The sequence below is a fragment of the Psittacula echo genome (genome assembly GCF_963264785.1).
Source record: "Psittacula echo genome assembly, chromosome: Z".
NCBI classification, from domain to species: Eukaryota; Metazoa; Chordata; class Aves; order Psittaciformes; family Psittacidae; genus Psittacula; species Psittacula echo.
The window spans coordinates 45587626-45611246 of NC_137742.1; the positions used below are offsets into that span (position 1 = coordinate 45587626).

The window sequence follows — 23621 nt, forward strand, 5'->3', positions numbered from 1 at the left end:
GCCTTGCAAAGGCGTATCATCAGAAGATACTCAGAAGCCTTCTTTGGCCTTATGGATTCAGCTGAGAGCCATTATATAAGGCTGGAAGGCTCATGCATAAGCAAGCGAGGGGAAAGACTGTAGTTACTCTTTTCTAGTTTATGTAAAAATTATTGTGGCAGTCTTGCTTTTCTTCATCCTGTCTTAAATGACTTTAAATTGTATGTTGGTTGGTTCATGTCATACAGGTTTGAAACCTACAGAGCTGAGGTTAAAAATAAACACCTCAGTACAACAGTAGGTTTGATTCTTGAGAGAAAAATTAATTCACTCTTTCTTACTGCAGTTCCAATTTCAATCTCTTTTCCTTCCATCTAGGCCATGTGTTTATACGATGGGATCGCCAATAAACAACAGAGCTCTTTTCCCATGCCAAGAGCCACCTGTTGCCTTGTCAACATGGCAAGCCTCAGTTCGAACGGCTGCAGACTTTGTTGTGTTAATGAGTGGTGAAAACTCAGCAGAGCCAGTCCAGCTTCAAGAAGGTGAGATATACTTTCTATAGCAAATTATTTTCAGTAATTTTATAATTATAAATATAGCTTAGTAGATATGTAATATTTGAAATAATGAAGTTCTTAACCTGAAAAGCACTCACTTGTCTGATTACATATCCGTAATCTCCATGTCATTCTATGGAAAGTTACCTGCCCAAGGCCTCAGGTTAGCAATAAGAATTCAAGGCATCTACGTTTCACTGTGTTACTTCTACTTAGTTTTTTCTGTGGTTTTATTCCTTTACTTTTTCCAAACCTAAACTTCACTTGTTATAAACTTGCTTTGATTTAATCACTCTGCAGTTGAATGTTCCATAGATGAGGTACTTACCAGGCTCTTGACAACTTCAGGCCTTGGTAAATCATTAACTTCCAGTTTTAGTTCTCCAGTCAAAGTATAGATCAGCATGCCACTGATTAGAAGCAGTTATTGTGTCATGTCTGTTTCCTGAAATATATGGAATAGATGAAGAATATCAGGTCAGTCACCTGCAAATCTGATCTTTGGGTTTTTTTGGCATTGGTAGATAATACATTGTGCAGCAGTAAGCAAGCAAATATTTTTCTTCGGTGGTGTTTATTCTCTAAACCTCTGTCTTCACAACGAAGGAAGTTTTTAAGGCAGTTCTACAGATAATACAAAGTATGTCTTGCTCCCATAGTTTTGAGATAATTTGTCAAACTGGGTCAGTATTTTCTAGTATAAATAGTTCTGATGAAAAGTAGCGTATAGAAAACAATTAGACTTAGGTGTTTATGGGAAAAAAACCTCTTATGTTCCACTTCGAATTTATTCTTGAGGGGAAAAAAAATAACTAAAGTCTCCTTGATTTGAGAACCATCAGTTAATCCATTTGCATGGAATTATCTGGTTATTTTTGGCCATATGTGAAGCCTGTTTCAAGCCTTGTCTCTGCTGTTGAAATATGAAAAGCTGCCATGACGAGTACTCAGCTCACTTGGATAATACTACTTTCCTGTCTCACATCAAGAAAGCAAGAGTGCTGTTGACTTCAGATCAGAACAGCTCTGCCATCATTGTTTGATTAATTTAATCCACAGTTACACTTTTCTGTCTGGCCCTCAGTGGCAGCTATGTGGTATGAAATATTAAGAGCAAGAAGAGTGCTTATGTGAATTTCTAGAAACAGAAACCTTGGAAAAACTTCAGGCAATAAAAATAGTCGTAGGTCAGTTAAAACTGATACTTTCTTAGGCCAACTAGCTATTTGAAAATACTGTATTGCAAAATAATTATTTCCTTATTAACATTGTTTTGTCATTCTACTTTAAAACACCTATTAAAAATTTATACTTGAATAAAGAAAAAAAAGATAACTAGTTGTGGGAAAAACCATTTTAAAAATGTTGTTGATGGAGTGTTGAGAAGTACATCAGAGTACCCTATCATTAATGATAGCACTGGGACTTAGTTACCTAAAGTCAGCCTTGTCACCCATAGAGAATAGAAGGGACTTTTATTTAAATCCTTGTAGTGGATTACTTTATGTTGGTAATTCATGTGTCAGTTTAAAGCTTTGTTTGGTTTAGGTTTATTTTTTCTGTTTGGTGTTTTTTTGTTTTGTTTGGTTTTTTTTTAATTTTCCAAAGTCTAACCCAGTATATTTCCTTTCCTATGAAATGTGAAAGCAAGAAATAGTGTAAGAAGTCTTTAATGGAAAGACTACTAGGGAAGAAATGACTCATTTTAGCTTCATTGTGCTATTGAAGTACTGAGTGGAATGTGTGAAGTGGGAGGAGCCAAATGAAGCATTAAAGCTGGCTCCTTTAGGAGCCATGTGACAATGTCAAAGTTTTGTGCTCAACTTAACTGAAGAGAAGCAGCAGGAGCACCTAGTGCATTTCTGTCCTTCTACCTTTCCTCATGATGGAATTCCCAAGAGTGTGGAAGATTCTGCTTATGGACTATGTGAGGCACACACCATTATTTAGGCTAATTTTGATGTCATGAGGCAAAGTTGCTGGGTTTCTTTAAAGGTAGTAGGCATTTTGCTCCAGTAGCTCTCAAAGACTTAATCATGGATGAGGCCTTCATTATCTTCGTGCTTACACGCAGTTGGAAATGACAAATCAGTGTTGAGAGTTGTTTGGAATTGTAAAAATTTGCAAAACAGATATAGAGGAAAGAATAATATTGTAAGAAATAATAGAAGAACCAGACAAACCCAACGCTAAAGTGCTAATCTGAAGCATTGGGTAAATTCAAATTCATTAATTTAATTAAGAAGACCTTAAGAGTTAAAAAGTTAAAAGTGGTCTGTAATGTTAAATAACCTGTCTCACGTAGATTGTGTTGTTAGGCAGTTATGCAGGGCATATGAAATCTGTCCAGCTTAAAATTTTGTCTTTATATTTGTAAAACATACCTAAAAGTCTTTCGGGGTTTGCCAATGACACCAAGCTGTGTGGTTCGGTTGATACGCTGGAGGGAAGGAATGCCATCCAGAGGGACCTCAACATGCTTGTAAGGTGAGCTGATGCCAGCCTTATGAACTTTAACCATGATAAGTGCAAGGACCTACACCTTGGTCAGAGCAATCCCAGGCACAGCTACAGGTTGGGCAGAGAAGAGATTCAGAGCAGCCCTGTGGAGAAGGACTTGGGGGTGTTGGTCGATGAGAAAATGAACATGAGCCGGCTGCAGTGAGCGCTCGCAGCCCAGAAAGCCAACCGTATCCTGGGCTGCATCAAAAGGAGCGTGACCAGCAGGTCGAAGGAGGTGATCCTGCCCCTCTACTCTGCTCTTGTGAGACCTCACTTGGAGTATTGTGTGCAGTTCTGGTGTCCTCACCATAAAAAGGACATGGAACTGTTGGAACAAGTCCAGAGGAGGGCCACGAGGATGATCAGGGAGCTGGAGCACCTCCTGTATGAAGACAGGCTGAGAAAGTCGGGGCTGTTGAGCCTGGAGAAGAGAAGGCTGCGTGGAGACCTCATAGCAGCCTTCCAGTATCTGAAGGGGGCCTACAAGGATGCTGGGGAGGGACTCTTCATCAGGGACTGTAGTAAGAGGACAAGGGGTAACGGGTTCAAACTTAAACAGGGGAAGTTTAGATTGGATATAAGGAAGAAATTCTTTACTGAGAGGGTGGTGAGGCACTGGAATGGGTTGCCCAGGGAGGTTGTGAATGCTCCATCCTTGGCGGTGTTCAAGGCCAGGTTGGACAGAGCCTTGGTTGACATGGTTTAGTGTGAGGTGTCCCTGCCCATGGCAGGGTGGTTGGAACTAGATGATCTTAAGGTCCTTTCCAACCCTAACTATTCTATGATTCTATGACAAATTATTTTTATATACGGTATGCTATTGCTGTATTGCATATTTATGAAATCCTACATAACAGGCAGAACACAAAAACATTTTTAAAATGAAGTTGCTATTTGGGCAAACAGTTGTGGATGAATTTCTTCTGAATAGAATTACAAGTTATCTGAATATTTTTTCCTTTAAACATTGTAATAAGTGTGCAGACAGACAATAAAAGAACACCAAGCAAGGGTGATACCTTCATTATTTTAAACAGAGCTCTGCATTCTGCTTCACAGACCTACATCTCTAGGTGCACAGATGCTGCAATCCAGAGTATTAGCTAGACTAGTAACATGCACAACCTCCTCATTTGCCACTTGTGTTTGCAGATTTTGGTAACAGTATACTTTCTTCTGTGTGCTCTGTTTCTGCGTTCTTCCTCTTACTAAACTATGGCTCATGCTGTCATTTGAAATAAAGTGAGGCCACATTTCTTTGAAAATACTAATACTTTGCTTACTTAAGTACGTATTGTAACTATTCAAGTATGACTTAAAAGTGCGTGAAAATACCAAGCATTCTTTATGCAGTACTTAGAGAAAATAAAATAATTATTAGAAAAATGCAATTGACTATGCCTTTTGGGAGAAAGCTTTACAGGGATCACTCTGGATGTGTAATGTGAACCATTCAACCAATGGATTTCTTTTTCAGCAGTTGACAGTTTTACTTTCCTTCAGCATATTGCTGTAACATATTGAAGGTGCAAATATATTTGATCACAAGCACCTTTATATTTGTTTTAATTCATGTTCAAGAAGTAAATATCCAACCATGAAGTGTGAAATTGACTGGCTTGTTTTTTGTGTGGTTACATTATGTAGTCCATGATTTTGTTTTGCCATCTCTGATACCTATGAGAAGGTGTATTCTGTTATTGAGAGGAAGTATAGTGGTGGAGAAGGCACTGGTACTGCTCTGTAGCTAGCAGCAACAGTAGTTGCTTTTGTGTGTTTTGCTCTCCTCTTGCTTTTCACAAGGCAAAACAAGAGTCCAGTGCTTGTGTTGATTGATCTCCAGCATGTACCAGGAACTACAGCATGGGAGTTGACAGCTCATCACGTGCTACTCATCCTTCCGAACCAGTGCTACTCATCGTTCCGAGCCAGTGCTGAACTGATGCCCTGGCATGAATGTGCTCTGTGGGAAATTCTGGCTTTCAGATGAGATCAAAGATTTCTACAAGTTACAGAGAGTTTTAGAAAGCTGGAGGGCTCTTAGTCCTGGTACTCCAACCAAAGAGTAGTTTTGGCATAACTACTTATTTAGCTGCAGTTTTATGTATTAGCACTAGCTCTTTACTTTGTATATCAAATGCTGTGTGGGACTATTTCTCTTTTTCCCTAGAGGTAGCTGAGTTTTGTGTTTTGTTTTTTTTTTTTTTTAGTAAATCATGGACATTGTTTGTATTTTGTGCTGTTTATATTTGTGTTAGTGCAAACTGTTTGAGAGAAAATATACTATAAGTAAGAATACTCTTAATGTTCTTGCATTTGGCATTAGCAGATACTGACTGTTACATGTTTCTTCAGTTATAGTGGACTCCACAGGACTCAGAACAATTTTAATGCTTTCCAAGATGGCTAAATGAGTTAAAAATTCTAGGAAGTAATTACATCATTCATCATTATTATTTCAAGTAGAAGAAATAAATGGCCTTTAAATTGTTCTTTTGCACAATCATAAATAGATTATTATTTCCTACCCTTCTTAAATGTAGTTCTAATTTTTGCATGGAAAGTTTTCCCCTCACAGCTCATAGAGTAGGTGATTGTTGTTGCACTGTTTGTGCAATTATGACATGATAGATTTGCTTTGCAGAACTGGAAAAAAAAAACCTTAAAAAAATATTTCAAAATTACTTGTAGAGAAAATATTTCACATAAAATAATTATGTGTAGGAATCAAGTTGCTTTTAAATTATCCTGTTGTAGCAGGAGAGTATTAGCATTATAAATAAAAGGACCAATGCACTTTTCCTCTGTTTATTCCATGGGCAAACCCCAGCTTAGTCTCTTGTACTTCCCAACGTTTCCTTGCTTAGTCTGAAAATGTTTCTGTGGTACAAAATACTGGTTTTGGTAAAGCAAGCCATCTTCCCGTTTCAGCTGCATTGTTTTCTCTTACCCTGGAGGTGGTGCTGTCTCCAAGGCTGCCCTTTGGAAAGCAGAGGGCAGCCAGGGGAAAGGAGGAGTAGCATAGAGCTTATGATCCCAGCCTATACCCTGGGATAGATCTGAGGTTAGAGATAAAGGGAAACAAAACAAATCCCCTTGACCTGAAGAAAGTTAAAGGAAGGGAAATTATGACGAAAAGGGCAGGCTGGAAGACAGTCTTACCAGTAGTGAGGGGAAAAGACAGAAGATAAATGAAGGTTAGACTCTTGAAACAGTAATGCATGGTGCTTGCTGTAGAGAACTGTTGCCAACATAAAGACTATTTCAGTCGCTGGTCAGTGAACGCACTCTAGAGAGAATTCAGTTGTCATGCCAAAGCATGTGATTTCAGCTGTTCAAGGCAAAATAACTATGGTATAAGTATATAGTCATCCTTCACAGTTCGAGAGTATGAATGCAGAAGATAGATTGAGCCCCAGTTAGGTGTGTAAAGACAATATAAGTCTTGGATTTTGTTCTAGGAGTATCCAGAGTTCACATGCTCTCTATAATGTCTGCAAAATACAAGGGGCATGGAAACAAGACAAGGATCTGTATGTTAGTTGCTCTGCTTTTCTTCAGGAAATCCAAATTTAGAGAAATCTAAAAACACATACCAAGAAAAGCTAACTGACTTTGGTACCTTCACCCTTTTGCAGGGTTTGCTGCAACTCCAAATAGCATTTACTCATTGCTAATACACATAAATTTGTGAATATGGTGCAAGCCATTCTTTTCTCTGGACTGTTAAACTGATTCTCTATTCATTTTGACATTCTATTCAATCTACCTATGTTTTATAAGAAACCTCTATGGTCTTGCTTGCTCTAGCCTGTCTTGCTGAACTTGTTTCTCACCATAACCCTCTCTGTTCCCTCTGTTTAAACACTATAGGCCCACAGACACACTTTCCCTCTAGCCAATCTCCTCACTGTTGTGACAGCTTTCTCCTTTACATCTTCTGCCATCTAGAGCAGTTTTCTGTGACTGCCTTTGACATTCATGCTTGTTTCAGAACTCAATTCAAAACACATTCGTTTTTCCATTACGATTCCTCAGATTTTTACTCCTTCTCAGCTGCTACTTAACTCTTAAGGTTTTACAATTAGCGTAACTGCATAAAACATTCTGTAATGCTTTGTATGTAACAGATTCCACATAAAGTGCAGTACTGTAGCCTACCTGTGGGCCTGCTTGTGTACAAATCTAAGTCAATGGGAAAGCTGGGAAAGCTGTTATTAATGACAGTGTGCCAATGAAACTCTCCACACCAGGAGTTTGGTATTTCAAAATAATAAACTGTTGCTCTCCTGGGTGACTTTTTTTCTCTCCAGGTGTCATTTACTTGCCTTAGCTCATTTGTAGCTTTGGTAAGTTCATTGAAAGCCCCCTTCCCAAAACAAAAGAGGAGGTGGTATTTGGAAAACAGTTACCCACCTTGTTCCTAATGTGTTTTGAGCAAATAAGTTCCTTGTGCTCACATACTGACAGGAGGTTAGGAAAATTACAGGAGTAATATATGTTCACCTGACGAACAATACAGACAAAAGGTTTTTGAAGGTAGCGGTGAATGTTGCCAAAAGTAGAATGGAGTGAGAGAGTATAAGTGATTGCTAGTGCATGCAAGAGGCAGAGGCTTTATCTTCATCTCAGAAGACTTCACAAATACTATTGTTTTGTCATACTAAATAGTAGGTGGAAAATTTGTTGAGGCTTTGTTTTTGCTTGTCCTTCCTTTGTACAGCTTGATCTTCTGTGGGCATTAAGGTAGGAAACCCACAGATGCTTTGCTGCAGTTGTTTATTTCCTTTCCTCTCTGCCTTGTGGCTCTATTGTTTGTTTGTTGGGTTTTTTTTTCCCCTTTTTTTCCATTTGATAGTCTTCCATAGCTGTGGTCATAATACTATTGCAAAAGAACAAGTACATGTTCTCTTAAAATAACCAAAGTTTGTATGTTTCCACAGTTGCCACAGCTACAGTTATTTGCACATAATTCAGCAGGTTGTAACTTCATGCTACGCTTTTTCCGAGAGTGATTAAGCTATTAGAATGGTGTAGTAACTGTATTTGTGACCATAAATAAGTACTTGAATGTAATTCTGAAGCTATAGTCTTTTCAATAGGCAAATGGATAAACCAAAGCAACATTTAGATTAATGAAAGTATGCTGTCCAGCATAAACGTCTCCAATTTATTCAAATGTGTTCATAAGTACAGTCATCCTATACTGTACTACTTGTCTTCCAGCACTGTATTCCCATAATGATAAGACTTACCATCTTTTTACCTTCTAATACACTCTGTAAACATGTTTTAGCAGCTCTGGATTATCATGACCAAATCACTGATTTAGGCAATATACCATCTGTTTCTAAGCTTTGATTTCTCACTGCCTCGTTGGCATATCACGTATCTCAGATTTCCAGGTTGAATTCACAAGGACTGGTGGTGTTTGTTAGAACTTGCCTATCAGCTTGGTATTGTCCAGAACACAAAGAAAAGATTTTATATGTGAGATAATACAGTCAGGACAAAACCATAAGGTTGTTGATCCAGGCTTGAAAGACTTAAAATTTAATTTTTCGCTATATGTGGCTCTGAAGTTGCTATTAGGTTTCATATCTGTTTCAATTCTTAGGCAGTGACAATACGATCATGTTAAGCTGCATTAATCACATCCCACTTAATGGATGATTTCTTTATAGATAAAAACATCGACAGATTGAAGAAAGTTGCATATCTAAATGAAAAGTACTGAATCCATGGTGGTTACACATGACTGCTTTTATGTGTCAATGAAATTATTTTTCTTTCCTCAACAGAAATACCAGGAAGTAAGGTGGGAGGTTTGGCCCAAAATCTAAGGTATATAAAAATGATGAGTTCTGAGTGTGTGCTGTTACTGATGAGTCTGTACAAATGTTTTTTTTATTTACAGGTATCATGAGCTGGTACTACTATGTGACTATGCCAATGCCAGCATCCACCTTCACTATTGCTGTGGGGTGCTGGCAGGAAGTTAAACAGCAGGGCTTCACAGCTGCTATCCAGACAAACACTAAGTTTTCCTTGCCATCTTCACAAGCTGATTTCAGGTTAGTGTTCAGAATACTGTTGAAAAATGAAGTACATGGGTAGCATTTTCATTTACTCTCTGGAATGTGAAAATGAGTCAGTACAGGAATCAAAACAGAACTTGTTTAATCTGAACAGAAAAATCTTGACAGGAAAATAATTCCGAAGGCATTTTTTCATGGGCAAGGGTGTGGTTCTTTATATGTGAAAACAAGTTGGCTAGTGAGCAACAGGGTTAAAAAATCCCAGTGTCCTCTGGATTTGTATTCTACATCCTGTATCTCTTAATGCCCTGCTGCAGCAATAACACATCCTCCCTTGTTTCTTACAGTGCCTGGCTTTAAGGTCTGACATTACCAGACTCAGGCTGTTTGGATACCCAACGCCCCTCACAATATTGCCTGCTCATTCACTTTTTTCATTCCTGTCCAGTCCCATCCCAGAGCTAGAATTGGCCTGTGCAGTGGCTTTCCGGGGATGATATGACTGGGTACATGAAAGATGTGTTGCTATGGTCTCGTAAAACAAAGTTGGGCCAATGATTCTTTTCAATGAAAAAATACCCTCTTACCTGATATATGCAGTGGTTACTCAGCTGTCTTTTGGATACATCTGTTCCTCCTTCTAATCTAGTCAAAACTGCTCATTAAGTTTAAATTATTACAGAGTAATGGATGAACAGAACAATACTATATAGGTCTGCAAGTGCCATTTGAAGCTAAAAATTCTGTGGAGAAGTAACATTTGTTTGCATGTGTATTCATAGTTAGCAGAAGTCTCAGACATGGCACTTGATTTACTCACATACTACTCTCAACTTTTGAAATCCATAGAGTCATAGAATCACAGAATTCCAACAGCCCAAGTTGGAAGGCACTTTGAAAGATCATCTGGTTCAATGTTTAACGGGAAGGGGAACTTAGATGAGGTTATCTAGCACTCATTTTCCCTTCTCCGTGTGGCTCCCTGTGAAGGGAGACTCTCTGTGCCCTTTGTAGATGCTTTTAAGTACTGGAATACTGCAGCTGAGCCTTCCCTCCCCTGCTCCTGTCCTCAGAAAAAGCCTAGCTCCTTCTGCCTTTCCTTACAAGGCAGGTTCTTCAGCCCTTTTTTCATTTTCTTGGCCCTCCTTTGAACCCTCTACTGTCTGTGTCTTTCTCGAAATGTGGGGACCAGAACTGGACACAGTACTCCAGATGCAGCCTGACGAGCACTGAACAGAGTGTGGTGATCATGTCTCTATCTGCTGGTAACGCCCCTGTGGATGCAGCCAAGGATCTGATTTGCCTTCATTTTTGCAGTGGTGCTCTGTAGACTCATGTTCAGCTTGTTGTCCACCAGAAACCCTGGGTCCCTTTCAGGAAGGCAGCTCCCCAGAAACCCAGCCTGTGCTGGGTTCTTTGGTTGTGTTATCCCAGTGCAGGACTTTGCACGTGTCTGTTGAACTTCACACCATTCTTGCTAGCCCGGTCTTCCAGCCTGTCCAGGTCTCTCTGTAAGATGCTCTCCCTTCTGACATGTTCACCTCACCACCCAGGTTGGTGTCATCAGCCCACCTGGAGAGGATGTTTTCAATCCCATCATCCAGGATGTTTGTGAAGATGCTGAACAGCATGGGACCATCATTGATCCCTGGGGGCTTGTGACAGCCTGAGTGAAAACCTCTGATCACTGCCCTCTGAGTGCAGCCTGTGAGTCAAGTTCCCACACATCTTACAGACCATCCATCCAGTCTGTATCTCATCAGTTTGTCCAGAAGACTGTGGGAAACTGATGAATGTTTTGCTGAAGTCCAGGCAAACAATATCCACTACTCTTTCCATGTCAACAGAAAATGTTACTTTGTTGTAGAAAGGGATCAGCTTAGTCAGGCCATAAGTATTTTTGCTGTTATGCACTTAGAAACTTAACCAAAACAATACTTCACTTTTAAATTGATGGTTTGGGCTTATGCTGTGTTAATGTAAAGACAGTAGAAATCTTCACCATTTGATAAAGCTAGAGAAAATTTGGAACTTGAGGACCTAATAGGGATTTCTTATTGAAATTTTGAAGTAAAGTATTCTGATGGCTTGCAGCATGGCTAGTTTTGTAAACTGAAAATTGTAATAAATCTTGAGAATAAGAATTCTTATATTTTATCTCAGACCAGTAAGACATGCCTATTCAAGCTCTAAAATAGTTTATAGGTTTGATAAGCTTCTAGTAGGTTTTTATGGGGAGACGGGGGTTTCCTCTGCTGTAGTATGTTTTTAATATGATTGCCTCTACAGAAATATGCTGTAGATGTTCACTATGTATTCCTCTCTAATGTACAGCGTGTTCAGTAGTAGACATTTTTATTGATTTGGTGCAAAATATTATTCTGGCAGAGCACTGAAAAAATAAATGAAAGTTTCAAATTTTTTTTGTAAAACTTTTTAAAAAAGTGAAATATTTTTGTAGCTTTTTGTAGCGAAAGTGCAAAATTTAATCAGTGTGGTGATCACTGTTACGAGTCAGTCTGTGTGATGGCTATTGGACGAGTTAATTGGCCCAGGCAGTATGATGTGTATGCACCAGTTGGGTTAGTGACAGTAGAAGAAACAGAACTAACGTGTTTCAGCAAAAAGAAAAAATAAAAAAAATCCTCTGAAAGTGTGGTGTGTTTTATGCACAGAGAAAAAAAGGAGAGCCTAAGTCTACAAAGTTGTTGTGCAGTTAATTAGGACATAAAAATCTCTGTTCTTAAAAATCTGCTCTTACACTTATTTCCAGTTAGTCTTCATTTGGGAGTTGGTACAACAGACACTTGTTACTTATTTTAGTCATTAAGACTAGGTAACCAAACCATCATTATGCACAGTAGCACACATTTCTAGAAAGGATATTAAATGGACAGACAAGCAAATGTTAAGGTAGTATATCAGATAAGATAATGGAGATAAACACTTCAGGAGCGGGAAAAGGAAAGATTTCTGAAAGCTGTTGGAGTGTCTAATGTAATTTATGTCCAGATGCCAGTGAATTTGACATAAGAAGGTTGTATCAAAGAAAATGGTAAATGGAACTAGAGTGTTAAATAAGTTTCCTATCTCCTTGTGGTCATTAAGAACTTGGCAACTTTTACTAGAGATAGGATGCTAGCTTTCATGTTCTTGCATAATGGCAACTCTGATAATGAAATGCAAAGTGACATTGTTTTAGAGCAGAGATATACTGGGCTAGACCACACTTGGAAAAAAAATGTATAATGATGGATGTACATTTTTTGCATATATAATCAATGAAATAGCATAGAGTCCACTTCTTTCACAGAGTTACGTGAAGGTGTTAACGTAAGGTGTGAAAAGGGTTGACACCTCAGCAAAATGTAGTCCTTTTCTGTGTATTGCTATTTTGTTTTGTATGGCAGCACTCACCTGGAGCATGATCTTCCAAATATAAATGCTTTGGGCAGTGCTGGTGCGATAACAATAAATGCTGTGCCCGTTCAGACATAGAGCCAGCTTCCTTAAGTTAAAATCTCAAATCAAGGAGAGGCTGTGCACTGTAGAGAAGTCAGGCTGGCAGGTGAAAACATGAAACTGATTTCTGCTTAGATATGAGTCTGAGCAGATAAATTATTGTGAAGGTATATGAGTTAGTATTTAGGAAGGATTTGATTTACCCCTTCTTTCTTCCAGCTACAGCTCTGAAGGTACTGTAAAAGTAATGTAAATTAAGCTTGATCCTAAGAAAAAAAAACCAAGCATGTAAACATTTTCAAATGTCTATAGTGATAACCCTGAATTGATATCTACTCTTAGTTTTTACTTACAAACAAAGAAACAAAAACCCAGTAAAAGTTCCTGGAGAATTTTAGTAACAACAGAAAAAAGCCTCCTGTGAATTTCATTCTAATTACACTTACTATTTTAATAATATATAAAATTTAATTTTTGTAGTCAAGTTTGAATATGAATTCTCTGAATAAATATTTTTGTATAATTAGTTTTCTTTATGTACATTTTCAGCACTTATTCTTTTGATGCATTTCTATTATAAAAACAAGGTTTGGTTAGTCTTTTTAGATATGACTAACTATATCAGTTCTACTCAGACATGTAGTAATGAGTGTTTTCACAGTGCTGCACATGTGTGAACAGTGTGAGAATACAAATGAGTTGGGTTTATGTGAACTAACTGTCATTCTGATGTTTAGAGATCTTTCTCATTTTACACAGTTGTGCACATTTCTGGTATCACATTAAACTATTATTTCTTTTTTTTTTTTTTTTTAATTTTCCTATTGGCAGATGGCATGAAGAAATTTGTGGTCATGTGGAATATCCCTGCCGTTTCCAGGATCCTGCTGCCAGGTTGCAGGCACTCATTCCTTACAGAGTCTTTACTCCTCATTGCCTTATGGAATGCTGTGAAGAACATTTGCTTCAGCTAATTCCTCAGTGCCTCTCAGCTGCTTACACCACACTGGGTACCCACCCCTTTTCCAGGCTTGATGTTTTGATAGTTCCTTCCAACTTTTCCAGCCTGGGAATGGCTAGGTAAAGAAACTTCCTAGTATATGGTCTCCTGTATTTTCTTAGACTCCTTTTTATCAGCTAGTTAACAGTGTCAAATTGCTATCAATATAAAGTTGCTGTGCTACTTTTCTTAACTGAAACTTAAGACTCTAGTTCTGTCTTCATGTGTGTAGGTTTGTTTATATCCTTTGTGCTATGATCTTTAATTTTAGTTTTAGAAAGGCTTAGGAAAGGAAAATATAATCTTACTAGACATATGGGTCTCAATTTCCTCATTTGCCAAACAGCATTTTTTATTGGTTCTGTTGATTTAAATACTCAATGCTGCTATCACTTTGTCATGTTTTCTTTTGGCATTTATTTCGCCGTTATGTCTTGACAGATCAAAAGCATGTTAAAATCCAGATTTAGAGTTTATTCATAAGCCTTTGTAATTTGCAAGTTTCTAGTCAAGCAGTGGTCTTTGGAAGCTGAGTAAGGCAAACTGTAAGGATTATAGGATCAAGTTTTCATGGAATTATTGAGAATAAAAAGCTTAATGAAATTTTTTTGGTTTTACAGTATAATTTCCATTTGTGCAACGACAATAGAATTTTAGCTCTATTATTTGTAAGACAATGTGTAGCAATTGCAATTACCCATTTGCTTTTTTCTTTATATATTTTTTTAAGTTGATGATAAGATAGCATTTGTTAATAGCAGAGAATGAAACTTTGTACTCCCTCTGCTCAGCACCAGCAGTAGAGTGGATTCATCTAGGCAGATGGATGCAACATCCCAGAGAAGAATTAAATGCAAAGCTCTGTGAGAAAGATGGGGACTGAAAGGGGAGGTGTATTCCCAGACTGTTGGGTTTGTATTTTGGAGCTCTTTAGGGAAGTTGTTGAGTAGATTTGGTATCTGAAGCAACTTCAGATTGCATAAATTGCGAGTCCAAGTGCTGCGATCAACCAGAAGGTTTATTTCTTTTTACAAACTATATAATTAATCAAATTAGGAAGCATTTTATGCTACGTGTTTTGTTTCTTATTTATATAGATTGTTTTCTATAGCTTTCCTCTTGTAGTCCTCCTTAGGAATAAAAGCATGCAATTATGCTGGAGTGTAATAATATATAGCTTTACTATAAAATTCCTTTTTCTTTTTTTTTGGGTGAAGATCTATAAAATTTAAAACTTAACCATTCAGTGACCTCCCCTCTGTCATATAAGCCTTGTAACTCTAGACATCTTATACTAGTTATTGAGTTTTCATGATAGCTCTTCGCTCAGTGAACTCCTGAACGAAAGTATCAACAAACTTACGTAAGTCCTGGTTGCTTTGGGCACCCACCACAGATTGTGTTCTCTGATACTTTGTGTAGTGGTTTGATTTGGAGGTGTGATGCTCTGTACCGTGTTCTTAAAGCCATATGAAATTGGTAACGCTGCTTAGCAATTCCCTCTGACTTCAAAGGCATGGTACTAAAAGATTGACATAGGTCCTTATGGATCACTGTAATTAAGGAAGAAATTGGCCGTTTTACTTAGCTGAGTAATAAGAGGAGTGATCAGTGCAACCATAAAGGGCAAGACACTAGAAAAAAAAAAAGAGAAAGAGGAGAGAGATGCCTAGGCCAAATGATAGCACAGTAGGAGAAATCTTCAGGTTTCAGTTGTTGATATGCTACTGCTCTTCGGGAAGTTGTCAGAGCTTCCCCTGGACGTACATGTCCCAGAATTTATAGGGAAAAGATACCTGCAGGGTGTTCTGTTGCAAAACTATCTGTGGTTGTCCGAGTCCAGATTGCATGTTCAGAATATTGTAATTGTGCTTTCTTTGTGAAGGAGATGAGAAAAACCTATCCTTTTAATTCCCTGTGCTTCTTCTAACCACTGTGAGTTCCAAGTGGTCCATATCATTGAATATAAGGTTGAAAGAAAGAGCATGCATACTTCCTAATGCTTTTCATTCAACAGTTCGTCAAGCCAAGCACATTCAAATTTTTCAAAATTGAAATAAAGGAATAATTTAATCTGTTTAAATGTCAAGCTGTATTTGGACAGCAAAGGAAATTAAGTGACTCATAATAGCTCGTTTGTTCTTGTTCCATGTGATTTTTCAAATAGAGACTTCTATGTATATAGCAAGCTACTTAAATGGTTAATTCCTGTGCATGCAATGATGATTACCTAAATTACTTCAGTTAAGAATAAGCTATGTGCAAACCCATGTCCAAACCCACATTAAAAAATAAAGTTAGCTGTTATCTTGGGTTGAAAGGGGTGCTGTAGTATTTATTTTTTTTATCTTCTAGTCTGTCTGTAGCAGTATAAACATAACACAGCATGCCAGCACAAAGGAGCTGCTGTTTTGAGAATTCTAATTGTACTCCTGTCTGCCAGGGAAGGAAGCAGTCATAAATTTTAGTCATTATCTGAAGTATCGGGGCTTTACAGCATTTGGCACTTCACTTTGTCTGTTCCTCATTTGCCAATACTTACTGTGGTTTTTTTGTATCCCAAAATACTTCCTTTTGCTTAAGGGGGATGTTTCCCCAACATTTTAAACTGCTATGAAATGACTAGAGTTCTTGCATAGATTGACCTAATTAGGAGTTTTAAGCTGTTTATTGCAGTTGCCACTAGTGTGTGTCAGTTGCATTTCTCTTGACACATCCTTTATGAGAAAAACTCTAGTTGAAAGCGTATTAATTTAACTTGTATTTTCTGTACATGTCTTCATGTGTTTTTTAATTTGTTACGGACTTCTGTATGGAAACAGGATCTTGACTGTATATAATAATTGCAATCATCCCCTTTTGTTTCCCCCTGCAGATCTTTGAAGCTGGAGGATTTAATTTTGCACTCACTCTTGGCTTTACACTATTTTAGTTCAAGTGATTCAGTGTAGTTTCTCCCAAATTTATGCTAGTAAAAGAAGAATGTGGCCTACATGTCTTTGTTGTTAATGTTATGTTAAACTGTACCGAAATTAAATGAATAAAGTATTGTGAACCAGATTTAAATAGCTTAAAAGCCAGAAATTCAGTGCTTTCTGTAGAATTTTGAGAGTTTCATGAACCTCTAACAGCACTTAATTGTCTGATTTTAAGTTGTCACTAGCAGAAGGGAGTGCATTGGAGAAAAAAGAGTAGGTAAGTGTGTCAGACAGCAAAGACTCTAGGTAGTTTAGCGAAGAGATCCCTGACCTCGTGCTACACTGAAAAGTACGCATTGTTCATGTACTTGGAGAGCTACGAGGTTAAAAGCAGGAGATTAAAAGTAGCACCATGTTCTGCTGCTCTTGATGATGACACGCTACTCCCTGAGGAGTTGTCAACTCTGCTGGCATTTAAGTAGCAGTTATTTTCACAGTTGCAAGTACTCTCATGTGAGCCAGTAGTTACTCGTATGAACAAAGCTGGCTGGAAGACTTCAAATAAAAAATAGGGTCTGTGTGTTCCCTGGTTCTTCATCAGTTCATTTTCTAGTCTGGTTTTATTGATCACATTTGAAAACATAGTGTTTCAAAATATCTTCCCACTACAACTTAATTTCCTTTCCTTTTGGCAAACCTGAAGAGAGTCTGAATTCCTTGTTCTTTTTCATTCCCCAAGGAAGAACATTCTTTCAAATACAGGAACTCTTTTTATGCCACCTGAGCATGTGCTTGAGACCTTGACTTCTCTTGCAGTGTTTAATTGCCTAAGTCCTTGTTTTCTTTTTTGTTTTTGTTTTTGTTTTGGTTTTGTTTTTTTTTTTTTTTTTTTCTCCTTGGAAATAATTTTTTTCTTTGATAACAGTCACACCAATCTCTTGTATTTCTATGGTTTTAGAAACAGCTTACCTCTTTCTACTTCTTCACAGCAAATGTGCTGATATTTATTTTACTCCCCCGGGGGTTGTAAGCCTTTGTTTGTGTTGAGTTGAAGTACTTTTCTTGAAACAATGGTCTTCAGAGCCTTTTGTGTCCGTCACACACAGTTTAAATAACATAAGATTACTGCCTTTTTTTTTTTGTTTAAATTTATGTGCTTTAACTGTACTAGTTCTATAGTAAGTGCTAGCACAATTTAAAATTCTTAGCCAAGCAGGATGTGTCAATAACTTGAAGAGTCATGTCACATGTTGCTGAGAGCTAGACAGGTATAATGAGAAAAGTGTCTCTTTTGTTTGTACCATGCTCTTAGTTTTTCCTTAGACACTTATTACTGCTGAAAACAGAATAATGGGATAGATGGACTTCTGGTCTTACCTACTTTGGCTGTGTTTATAGCAATTTTGCCCGGTAAAGCTAGCAAGTAAATGGAACCAAAGAACTTCTGAGCAAGAAAACTAACATTTTCATAACAGGATCCCAGTGTTAGGTTAATTGAATCCTATTGGGCTCTAAAATTAGTGGCCTCATTTTCAAGTATGAAACAAGGGCTAGACACCCTTGAAACCCAAATGGTGTTTGATGACAGAAACATAGAAGATGCTTAGCATATTTGTAAATCAGGTCACCTCATATAGCTGGCTATATATGGATTTAGCAACTCTCCTTTCAACTCCTATTTTTAAAGATCTTAGTCACTCTTCTTTCATGTAAATAGCCTTTGGTATTTTAAGAGGAAAGAATATCCCTTTCTTCAAAACATGGTATATCAGCAGAACTCCTGAGTCTTTCCAGACTGTGTAACTAAGGCTGTTAACTTTTAAATTGAAAAGGAGGAAGAAGAAAAAAAAAAAAAAAAAAAAGTGTGGTGGGGGAAAGCAGCTTCTTTGGCTCTTTATTTTAGAGCAGTTTCTTTTGATCCATGTGTCTGTGGCCACTGTTTATCCGATCTGTATGTCTGCAGTGTTCTTGTGACAACTGATAAGTCTGTAGTAAAATCAGCCAAGAATATTGGAAAACATCCAAATGTCAAACTTAAATGTGAGTCTTTAGTACTGCTCGGTCTTGCAAATCTGTGACTGACCATATGCCTCAGTTGTAGGAGCCTTTTGTGAGTGTGTATTTCCATATAAAATTTTTTGCACATTTTGAGTTGTTCTAATTTGACAAAATACTTAGAGCTCAGCTCTCCTTATTCTGTTTTGTACATATCATTAGTTTGTCATGCAGACAGAAATAACCACAAAAATTAAAGCAAAAAGTGTAGTGATTGATGCATTATGTAGTGGAGAATCTTAACTTGAATCTTGCATACTTGCTTGTTTGTGTGTGTGGTGTTTTCTTCTTTTGAACTTTTATTTTTTTATATGAAAGACTGCAAATTGCATGAGATTTTAATTCCCAATCCCGCTAGTGGTTTTACATGCAAAAGTCCTTTTCATTCAAAAGCCATACTTGCATTTTTGCTTAGTGCATTTGTTGGCAGGATCATGACTTGGTTAAACATATGTGAATTTAACTTAATGCTGCAAGTGACTTTAATGTGATTTGAATTTAAAGAAAAAGCTGCTTGATCTTAGACTTCCTGGAAATACTTGCAAGTAGAGATGCTTTGGTATACATTTCTGGGGTTTTTTTTGTAGAATCTGGAGCTCTAATCTGTAAGGAATGCAGCTAGGAGGAAATAGTATCTCTCCTTCTCGTGCTTTTAAGATGAAAAATCAAGCAGGATATTTTGCTGTAAATACCATGAAATTCATTAATCAATGCAAATAGAAGTGCTAAAACAGGCTTGAACGTAAATAATTTTTTAACCTTATGTGCTGGTTTCCTGTCCTGTTTTAGATGACCACCTATGCTGAGTTCTTTAAGAAAGGGTGCAAATAAGCAATGTTTTTCTAGAGCAGTTTTTCCGGTTGGCATTTTTCATGTGGAAAATGAGGTATTTCATAAATCATACACAAATATATATGCTTATGGAAATTAACTATGAAATCTATGTTGTCTGTGGTACAAAGACTACCACAGAGAATTATAAATATTTACTTTTATTTACATGGAATTCCTTTTGAATAGTAGCTGGTTTGGTAGATATTTGGCATGTTTGCTAACCTGACACACTCTGTTTCAGTGCTGCTGTAAATCATAACTCAATATACCTATGTTTAGCAAAGGGACTCCAGAGATTTGCCTTGAGGAATAGAGAGGGGGAAATGTGATCAAAGAATCACAGAATTGCTAGAGTTGAAAGGAGATCATCTAGTCCAAACCTCCTGCCAAGGCAGGGCCACTTACAGCAGGTTACACAGGAACATGTCCTGGTTGGGGAAATTTTTTGAAAGAGAGAAAAAACATTTTAAATGTTTGGTTTGGTTTTAATACTAGAAAGGCAATCAGTCCTGGATGACATAGTCTGTAGATTGTACAGACTGTAACCTACAGTCAGTTTTGAGTTCAAAGAGATCTTGGATCTATCTTCCAGACATCTAAACATTTAATTTATCATATTTTAGTTTAGTCTTTCGTTCCTCAAATTTGTCCCGGTCCTATGGATTTGGAATCATTTTTTATTTCTACACAATTTAGTTAGAATTTTGACGAAACGAACATTGATCTATTAATGGAATAAAAATTTAGTAATTTCTAATTTTGCTAAAGCACTGCTTTACTGTTTCAAGATAATAAAGCTATTCAAAATTCATCCTAGTTGGACTCTTAGCTGTGATAATAGTCATTCAGAGTATGTGGCTGTATACATGCATATGAACTTAGTAGTATATAGACATAGAATACTTTCCGACTCTTAGCTGGAGCCTGAAGTGTAATTTGCCACCATGGCAGTCATGGTCCTTGGTCAGGTTGTCATTTTGATATTGAAACAGGATTTGGCGTATTTAAGGTACAATACATTTCCTTACTGAGGTGCTGAGCTGCACTGTTGATCTATTAATTCTTAACAGATGTTCTTTTGAATGTAAACCTACAAAGAGAATAAAATAAGTTCATTTCTTGATGGAAAGCAAAAATTGGGTTTTTATATTTTATAAAATTGCTACAAGGAAATGTTATTACTTTAAACAAATATCAGAAATAACACTGAATTTTCCTAAGAGCATGTCCCTTTTCCCCTTCAGAATGACATTTAAATGATTAACGAAGCAGAAAGATTTCTTACCTTCAATACCTTTTCTTTTCTCTTCAGTTTCTTCAAAATAAGTACTTAAAAAGTAGAGAATTCGTTAATTTTAACTTGGCAAAAGTTATGTCATGTGTGTTGGATGGCATTGGAAAAGAAAATGACTGCTTTTCAAGAAACATTTAAAGTTTTGTATAAGGTAGCTTCTTAAGCCAGATACTATCTGGTTTTGTATCGGTATCTTCACTGACATCAGTTATGTTTGACTGCTGCAGCACACTGAATAAAGAGAATAAAAGAGTAATCACTTTCACTGTGACAGAGTGGGATGTAGAAGTCAGATACTGTAAATAATTTGTTTTGTTATTTTTGACTATTTACCTCCTCCCACCACCTAACATCCACATAGTTTTGCAGTATGACACTGTAAAAATAAAAGGCAGTTGATGTCCTGGCAACTACACATTTCTAAGTGATTGAAGCCTTTTTTTGTTAATGTGTGGGATATCTATATATTTTAAATATGGTGGGGGTTTTTGATTGGGTTTGGTTGGTTGGTTGGTTGATTGGTTTGGTTTGGTTTTCGGTTTGGGTTTTTTGGTTTGGTTTGGTTTGGTTTTCCCTACTGGCTGAGCACCCAGTCATCTGAAAACTATGTCCTTCTTTTTTTCCACTTCGATGTGCAAAAAAGGACAATGTGAAACCTGTTGTCCTGCCTTTAGGCTACCTTTGAGGACACACTTCTGATCATTCAGCTTTGCATGTGCAAACTACATCTGTGCCTCAAAACAAAACCAACTCATGCTCCAACCCCTGCCACTAACCCCCAGTCTCATTTGTAGTTCAGAAACATGTCCTTCCGTATAGTAAACACCTAAAGAGAGCCTTTACTACAGGAACATGTTAAACAAGTCAGATGCTTATTGTACAGTGGGGGGGTGTGTGTATGTGTGTTCATTTCTGATAGTTTTCCATAAAGCTTTCCCACACTAAACCATGTCACCCAAGGCCTCATCCAACCTGACCTTGAACACTGCCAAGGATGGAGCATTCACAACCTCCCTGGGCAACCCATTCCAGTGCCTCACCACCCTCTCAGTAAAGAATTTCTTCCTTATATCCAATCTAAACTTCCCCTGTTTAAGTTTGAACCCGTTACCCCTTGTCCTATCACTACAGTCCCTGATGAAGAGTCCCTCCCCAGCATCCTTGTAGGCCCCCTTCAGATACTGGAAGGCTGCTGTGGGGTCTCCACGCAGCCTTCTCTTCTCCGGGCTGAACAGCCCCAACTTTCTCAGCCTGTCTTCATACGACAAGGTACAATATTTACCTGTCGTACGATGCTTCACTTCTTGAATAGTATTGCAAGAAAATAACATATCAGTCACAGATTACTGGCCAAAATTAAAATAAAAAGTGATGTTTTAGAACATGGGATTTTATTTGTGCCTCAAATATGGAACTTGAAATAGTTTGCTGTTTATAATGAATAAGGAATATTGGTTTAGGTGTTTAAAAACCACTTGCTTCTTTTGCTGTATGGGACATATATTGTTAAATGGGCTCTTGGCCATTGAAACTTGCATCTGAGTTTACTGAAGAGATAGGACCTGTACCAAATTAGAAAAGCACACAAAAAAGACATATCTCTATTTATTAAATAAACATCCTTAAAATTGGCTCTTGTGCAGAAATTCACTTACTTCAATTGAGCAAAATAAACATTAAATCGTCTAGAATAAACCTCGTAAAATGTCCCATTAATTTAAAGTGAGCCCTTAAGTTGGAACAGCAAGTGATTCCCTGTCCTTTCTTGCCCTCTCTCTTGGCATTAGCTACAAGAAATGTCATTTCTTCTTGTGGTAAATGGAGAGTTAATGGGACTTTTTTGATGCTACTGTAGAACAGTAACTGCATATTATTAAACTTTAGGACTGGAATTATTGCAGAGCCTATGAGCATCATAAAGGTGCGTAAGCATTTATAATCTAAACTTGTATTTCAATGGTTTATAACTGGTTGTAAAGGTTTGTTCCCAGCTTAACGCTGGCATAAATTTTTTGGCTCAGGAAAACTGTGTGTGTGTTGTAAACAGATATGTGAGAGGCTGGCACGTGTTTATGCATATTATATTTGTTACACGTACATAGATTATATATACATGTATGCCTAATCATACATATCCATGCTTGCCCTTCATATATGTGCATATATATGTGTGTAGGTAATATTAATTAATTTTTTTTGTTGTAAGAGTTGCATGGCATTTACAAAGTAAAGGTATTCTTTTCCCCCAGAAGTGAGCTATGTATAGAGAGATACAATACAGAGAGATAAAAGTGGTAATTATTTTTCATAATTAAAACACTGGGTTTGAGATTTTTCAAACTAATTTTCTGGATTAATTCTCCTCTCTGTGTCCTACTTTATCTCTGCCCCTCAAAATTTTTCTCCTACCAACAGAAGCAGAATAATGGAAAAAGATTTTTTGTTGCAGATCAGTAGTAAAATAGTCTGTCTACTGTTTAATGTTACAATCACCAGTATTACAATGTTTCATTTCATTTTCTGGGTCATATAAATAGTAGAATGCTTACAAATGCAGAGATTTTGCATTGTACTGTGATGTACAATGTGAAGAATATGAAGAAACCCAGAAACCTTCCTAAAACTGTGAAAAAAGGTTTTCAAAGTCTTTATATGTATTTTTGCACTTTTTTGATGTTTGTTCTCTGCTAGAAAGGCTTGTTTGAATTGGTTTCCTATGAACTGGTGTTAAAAAGCCTATTTATCATATTGTGCCTTTTCCTGTAAAGTAAAATTCAGAATAGAAGCTTTGATACGAGGAAATTCAAGTCTAACTTGATTGTGAAGCAAGTGGAAGGACCACAGAATGTTTACAAACAGAAATAGAACTCCCCTGGTCTGTGAGTTGAACTCGCCTCCTGGTTTTGGTGCTTTTCCAGAAGTATGATTGTCAGGTAATTTAAAGTGAACAACAAGCAGGGGCTTTTAGATCTTTTGGAA

General features: G+C 37.3%; 1 protein-coding gene across 2 annotated transcripts in view; it reads left to right on the forward strand.

Moving 5' to 3' along the window:
• AOPEP (aminopeptidase O (putative)) overlaps nt 1–23621 on the forward strand; it is a gene marked incomplete at its 5' end in the record, with an annotated part of 182995 nt that overhangs the window by 12343 nt on the left and 147031 nt on the right. For both annotated transcript variants that reach the window (XM_080636534.1, XM_080636535.1), the window contains 3 exons: nt 358–524; nt 8959–9115; nt 13373–13621. In XM_080636534.1, coding sequence (XP_080492660.1) covers nt 358–524; nt 8959–9115; nt 13373–13621 — 573 coding nt within the window. The remainder of the gene's footprint in view (nt 1–357; nt 525–8958; nt 9116–13372; nt 13622–23621) is intronic.